The sequence below is a fragment of the Acanthisitta chloris genome, unplaced genomic scaffold, assembly GCF_000695815.1.
Source record: "Acanthisitta chloris isolate BGI_N310 unplaced genomic scaffold, ASM69581v1 scaffold3802, whole genome shotgun sequence".
Taxonomy (NCBI): domain Eukaryota; kingdom Metazoa; phylum Chordata; class Aves; order Passeriformes; family Acanthisittidae; genus Acanthisitta; species Acanthisitta chloris.
In genome coordinates this window covers 111,908-118,470 of record NW_008658656.1, presented here as the reverse complement: position 1 = coordinate 118,470, position 6,563 = coordinate 111,908, and the positions used below count along the sequence as shown (strand labels likewise).

Genomic DNA, 6,563 nt, shown 5'->3' with positions numbered 1-6,563 from the left:
TTGTGTACATTGAGCTTAACTGGTGTGTTAATGGTCAACCACTTGATTTGTGTAATGTCACAATCCTTATATCTATGTGCTGTGTGTAGAAAAAAAGATAAATCACTGCCCAAGTTAAAAATGCCTACAAATCTTTACTTTTTTTTAATAGGAAGCTTTATTGAAGTGGATGCTGAAATCAGTAATGAGGCTGAGTTCCCTAGTAAATATGATGAAAAACTGAGTGATGAAACAGCACTTCCAGAAGTGGAGACAAACAGACCTTATGTCACACAGGACTTGCTGAATGAGCCTGATGAACTGCAGTTGGGAAACACTCAGAATGCTGAAAGAGAAGCTGATGATAAAGATGCAGCAGATGAGTGGCAAGACATCAGTTTGGTAACTCCTTGTTAGTTGTTTTGAGCTAGTAATGGAGTGCTTTGCCTCCAAGCAGTTTTTAAGGAAAACCGTTTGGTAGCTTTTTACTGTTTTGTTGTTTTCTCACATATGTATCTAATTCTATGGGAACTGATTTTTCTTTAAAGATGGTTGATCATAATCTCCCTGAAATCAGAGGGAAGCTAAGGTTTTAGCACGCTGATAAACAGACCTATCTCTGGTCTTAAAATTTACTGCATTAGAGAAACTATTAATTTCCTAGTGTGAATTAATAGAGCATATGCTACTGGAGCAATTACAGCCATAGTATACCTGAATTGTTGAAATAATGAAAATCTTCTTTTGTATTTTCAGGAAGAACTAGAAGAATTAGAAAAAGACCTTTCTACTGAGCAAGATATGCTTCAGTCTCAAAAACAGCAGCAGGAACGTGTTGCTGCCACTGTAACAGGACAGATGTTCTTGGAAAGCCAGGTAGTATTTGCTGAGTCAATTAGATTTGTTTCTCTCCTCCACCCTAGTCATTTACTCAAAAGCTGTTAGTCATTTTGCTTAATTATATATCATAGCCATTTTTCTTCTCAGGAGCTTGTTTTCTTCAGTCTGCTTGATTTAAAATATTGAACGTATGGAGGTAATCTTGAATTCCAGCAATTTTAGCTAACTGTTATAACATTATGAAATAATAATATAGTTATGGGTAAATCAGTATGTCTTTTAAGCACCAGCTTTTTAAAGTTGAGACAGGGTAAATCAGTATGTCTTTTAAGCACCATCTTTTTAAACTTGAGACACTATGATCTTTGCCTGTTGTTGTAAAAGATGCAAAATGAGGAAGAAAACACATTCAGCAGTACAGAGTTGATGTAGTCTGGATGTTAGGTAAACTGTGATTTTTCCCTAAGTATTAAAAGATAAAAGCTTAACAAGAAATCTGTAGAGTTTATGGCCTAAGTAATTTTAAAGAATCTCATCAGTAATGCCTGCAAAAGCCTCTAACTTCTGTGTCGGTATTAGTGTTTAAAGGTCAATACAATGTGTTTGGGTTAACATACCCATAATATAGTAGACTAGTGATAGTGTCTGTGATGTAATAAACTTATGCTAACAGTTAATTCTGAGAAATATGTAAGTGCTTCTATTTTTATTTCATAAAAGGGATAATTTTAGGTAGTTTTAAATTGTTTTATTTTTTTTTAAATATTTGCTCATGCTTGTTTCTTGAGATGATTTTTTTAAAGGCCAGCAGATTGTGCTTTTTGTAAGTCTTTAGACTTTGTGCTTTTGTTCTTTATTACAGTAGAAGTTTCAAGTCTTGAGACTGATTCTGTCAAAAGCCAGCTGAGTGAGGAACATATTTCAGAATTGTTCACTAGCACAAGTCTGTAACCTGAGTGTATGTGGGATACTTAACTGAAGTTGAATAATGTATTCCAAAGAAGTGTATTGTGTAAAAGGCATCAAAACACGTTTATCAAAACACCATCCAGAGAATGATTAGTCTGCCCACTGTTTCCTGCTTGATCTGTGTTTCTCGTATGCTTTCAAACTATTTTCTTAGCTAAAGTGATGACCAATATTCTTTTATATTATTTTTTATCTTACTTTTTTTATTTAAACAGCAGCTTTCGTTCACACAAAATTGTAATGCGCAGACTCTTCTCCTTGCTGTGGAGAGCACTATACTTAAGAATACTTGTGTAATTAAGATAGCAGATTCTTAAACTGTGTGGTAATAGTGTGCTCAAGTAGTGCTTGACTTCCATGGCACTACCTGCCTGAGATAGGAGTTAAGTGGGATTTCCCCTTGGAACTGCGCTCGGCACTTTTTAGGGGAAATTAAGATTTGCTGTCAAATGTTAAATACCTCCCAAGAGTGAACCTAGCAGTTCTGAGTTAAGCAGAAGTATTGTAGGAGTTAATTCTTTAGAGTAATTTTGTATTGTTTTCCCTCCATCCCACAGGAACTTCTCCGTCTGTTTGGCATTCCATACATTGAAGCCCCAATGGAGGCAGAGGCACAGTGTGCTATTTTGGACCTTACTGATCAGACCTCTGGGACAATCACAGATGACAGTGATGTTTGGTTATTTGGTGCACGACATGTTTATAAAAATTTCTTCAGTCAGAACAAATACGTAGAATATTATCAGTATGTGGATTTCCAAAACGAACTGGGTAAGCCTCACGTATTGATTTGTTAAATGCAGCCTTTAATAAGACAGCACTGCCATCTGTCCCTTGGAAACTCTGTTTTCTACTGAAGTTTCCATGTCTGGTATTACAGTGTCTGTACTTTGGGGAGTCTCTAAAAGCCATTCAGTTAGTTTGCTGTTTTACTGCCAGATGACACCTTTGAATTTGCAGACACCTGCATTTAATATACTGAGTTAGTGCAATGATCAGCAAGTCTGGAGGTATGAACTATGCTACCAATTCCTGGGTAAATGTTAGCAAATCATTTCAGACCTGGTGGGGAAATTATATTCTGATGTTGTCAGATTTATAGTCTTCTGGAAATGGAAGTTAGTTTTGGACATGCTGACATGTAATATATTAAAAGAGAATCTGGAATATGTGTCTGCTCTGTAAAACATTTTTCATTTAGTTAACACTGACAGAATTTTTTTCTTCCTTCAGATTGCTCTTAAACCAGTCTAATCAAATTGTTGCTAATTTTGTTGAACTACTAAATTTCAATGTCACATAGTCTATTAGGGAAAATATGAGCCAATCCAAACTTTATTTTGCCTTGTTTGAGCAGAACTTACTAAAATCAGTTTAGACATTTTCGAATTTGAGAGGCTATAGACTTTGGAATAATATTTTAATGTCTTCAGCATGTAACATTTCATAACGTTTTTATGTGGTGAAAAATGTATCTTTGGTTTCTTCCAGCAAATTGAATGAAATACATTTTTCCCCTACTTAAATATGCTAATGTAGCTTACTTGGAAAGCATTGCTATAAAAGCATGTGTGCGATTTTAAACTGTTATTAAGGTAATAAGGCATAGCTTATATTTATTGGGGAAAATAGTACCCATCAGTCTTCATGTCACATTCCTCTGCAGCCTTGTACTTCTTTTCCATCCACAGTTCTGCTTTCTTGACAGCTGATGGATATTATGACTAGCATGACAATGGTCTTGCTTTGTGTGTTTACACTCACATCCTTTCTTTTCACCATTGAATTTTTTAAATTGCTTTTTTCCCCCCCAAAAAATCTAAATTCCTGAAGCTAAGTCATTAACAATCAGATTGATTGCCTCAGATCTCATCGTATATCAAGTGGTTATGGTTACTTGACCATATCCATGGCAAGGAATGGTCACCCGAGTTCTTCCTTCTTTCTGGCTGTTTCATAGGCTCTTCTGGTCTACTTAGTAACTGCAGCTGCAGAGAGCAAAAGGCTCCCAGTTTGGGAAGATTTTTAAGAAGCAGAGACACTGATATTATGGACTAGAATTCAAATAGAAAGTTTTTATTTCTGATTTATGGAATCATAGAATCATCAAGATTGGAAGACAACGTTCAGATCATCAAGTCCAACTGTCCAGATTTCTGGGGTTTTTAAATTCAGGTCAGCATTAGATGAGAGCAGGACAGTTACTGAATTAAATATATGTAAAATAATCTATTGTAGCTCTAGAAAACCCAAAATTTTCCAAAGGTCTTTACACTGTAACATTTTAATTTTGGCAAGATTTATTTGCCATATTAGCACAGCTATGAGTGTTTGAGCTAGCAGTAGCATCTTGATACTGCTCCAGAATATAATTTAGCAAATTCTGGTGTGGAATTAAATATCATTTCACAAAGTTAATGCCTTTGTGTTCCTTTTGGGTTTTGTCTTTCAGATAATATATTTTTAATTTGTGAGAGAATAAATGCTGAATCCACTGGTTTTATTTGGTTTATGCACTTCTTTTTTACAGGGTTGGATAGAAACAAGCTAATTAATTTGGCATACTTGCTTGGAAGTGACTACACTGAGGGCATCCCAAATGTTGGCTTTGTGACAGCAATGGAGATTTTAAATGAATTTCCTGGGCATGGCTTAGAACCTCTCATAAAATTCGCGTAAGCTTCATTGTATTTTGATTTTCTGCCTCTCCATGTTATGAATATTAGTGAATATGGTTTGCTGCTGCCTAAGCATGCAAGAAAATGTCTGACCATCATTGGCCATCATTAAGGAGACTAAGTTAGCTGTAAACACGTGACTGCATTATATCACTGTTTGGAGCAACAGGTAAATGAGGTGATGTGTTGATATGACAATTACAGTGAGATGAATGAAGATAATAGAAAGCTCCAGAACTGTGTGACTGCCTCTGAGTTCATTGCAAAGCTGGATCCACAGTGGAGCAGAGGTTTATTCTCCCTGAGTTTGTGAGAAGTTGCTGTAGCTTGCTCATTGAGAAAAGAGACTTGATGAGTGAGGAATGGATGACCTGGAGAGAGACAGACAGGTAGGCTGTGGAGAAGAATGAGATTTGAAGAGGGCCAAGGCAGTTGTATTGAAAATGTCAAGGATGGTTAAAAGTGGCTTTTTTGGTCGGTTTGGGGTTTTTTTCCTGATGAACCATAAAACCTCTAAAAGTGATCATTGTGTGTGGAACATCCTGCCCTAGTAAGGCTGAAGTTAAGGCCTTCTGTTTAGCAGCCTCTGGGGAATCCAGGTGCTGTTTGCCACTGTGGCTTACAATGGCTGCATTTAATGTTTATGTTTTATCTTTTCTGCTTTCAGATTATTTGTCCTTTTGGCCAACTTTTATTTGGAAACTTTTTACCTCATCTCTTGTACTAACTGAAGTACGGAGACTAAGGCTATTGAAATTAGCATGGTGGCTCTTGATATTTCAAATTTTATTTCATAGAGGCAAATTAATAATTTTCTCTGTTTTTTTCAGGGAGTGGTGGAATGAGGCTCAGAAGAATAAGAAATTGAGACCTAATCCACATGATACCAAGGTGAAGAAGAAGCTGCGGGAGCTGCAGCTTTCTTCAGGTTTCCCAAATCCAGCAGTGGCAGAAGCATACCTGAAGCCTGTGGTGGATGAGACAAGGAGTTCCTTCACCTGGGGGAAGCCTGATGTAGAGCTGATCACAGAATATCCTTTTTATGGTATGGCTTTTTAGGTAAAAGTACTCAAAGTTCATAAGGCTCATTAGTGAGTTATAATGGAGTGGCAAGTTCTCAACATCCTTTGGTGTAAGGGACCCCAAGCCCCGTCTACATTCGCTCTCCTAAAGTGACACTAGCTCTGGAATGGAAGGAAAGGCAGCCATGCATGTGTGGCAGTCAGGGCTACTCTGCCCTCCCTCTTGCATGCAGAGTCTCATAGCTGGACAGACTAGTTTGTTGTGATATGATGCCTCTGAAACTGTCCTATACCTGTTTCTAGACATAGAGTGGGATTGTTTGAACAATTTTTCATAAATCAGTCTCAAAACCTAGTCAGAAATGGTGTTTCAGTCTGTACTTTATCCCTAGTTATTCCCTGTATTTCTTCCAATAATGTCTATATTTTGCACCTGTTACAGTTTGAGCTGCAGCATATTGTTGAAAAGTAGTTGGCAATACATGCAGAGCTAATAGTGTTTTAAACAGTAAATGAAACTTCAGTGTGTGCAAGTGTAAAAATGTTTCTTTATAGGCATTTTGTGTTGTGGCAGTGCCCTATAGCCCAACTGAGTTCTGTCTTCCCTGAGACATGCTTTTGGAAGTGTTGGTATTAGAGAAGTTCTGCAACTAATGGAGGTGTAACAGTGTGATTGTGATGTGTAGCGTAGTACTGGAACCATCCACATAAGTCAGCTGTTATAATAGAGTATTTTCTCTGATTTTGTAGTAGAAAAAGTTTTGAAGTGGAGCAACATTCCTCCAGACATTGTTTATTTGAGGAATTTTCATTGTATGTGTTTACAAAATACTAGTAATAGCCATTTTATAAAGTTCCTTAACTTTCTGCACATTCTGCAAGGATCACTTTGGCTGGACTAGGACAAAGATAGATGGAATCCTTTTGCCTGTGATGAAACAGCTGAACTTGCAGCAGGTAATGTATAAAACTACTTATAGTTTAAGGGTAAATGGAAAATTGTGAGAAAAGCATTTAAAAATGAACAGCAAGGCTTTAAACTGAAATATGGTTCTCCAAAACTGAGCTTCAGTAA

At 36.8% G+C, this 6,563-nt stretch overlaps 1 protein-coding gene across 1 annotated transcript in view; it reads left to right on the top strand.

Annotated features, from left to right (window-relative positions):
* Positions 1 to 151: 151 nt before the first annotated feature.
* The window catches only part of LOC103812163 (DNA repair protein complementing XP-G cells-like), a gene marked incomplete at its 5' end in the record, with an annotated part of 8,149 nt that continues 1,737 nt past the window's right edge, over positions 152 to 6,563 (top strand). The window contains 6 exon segments of the mRNA XM_009085172.1: positions 152 to 381; positions 736 to 855; positions 2,346 to 2,559; positions 4,319 to 4,463; positions 5,297 to 5,497; positions 6,361 to 6,445. Coding sequence (XP_009083420.1) covers positions 152 to 381; positions 736 to 855; positions 2,346 to 2,559; positions 4,319 to 4,463; positions 5,297 to 5,497; positions 6,361 to 6,445 — 995 coding nt within the window.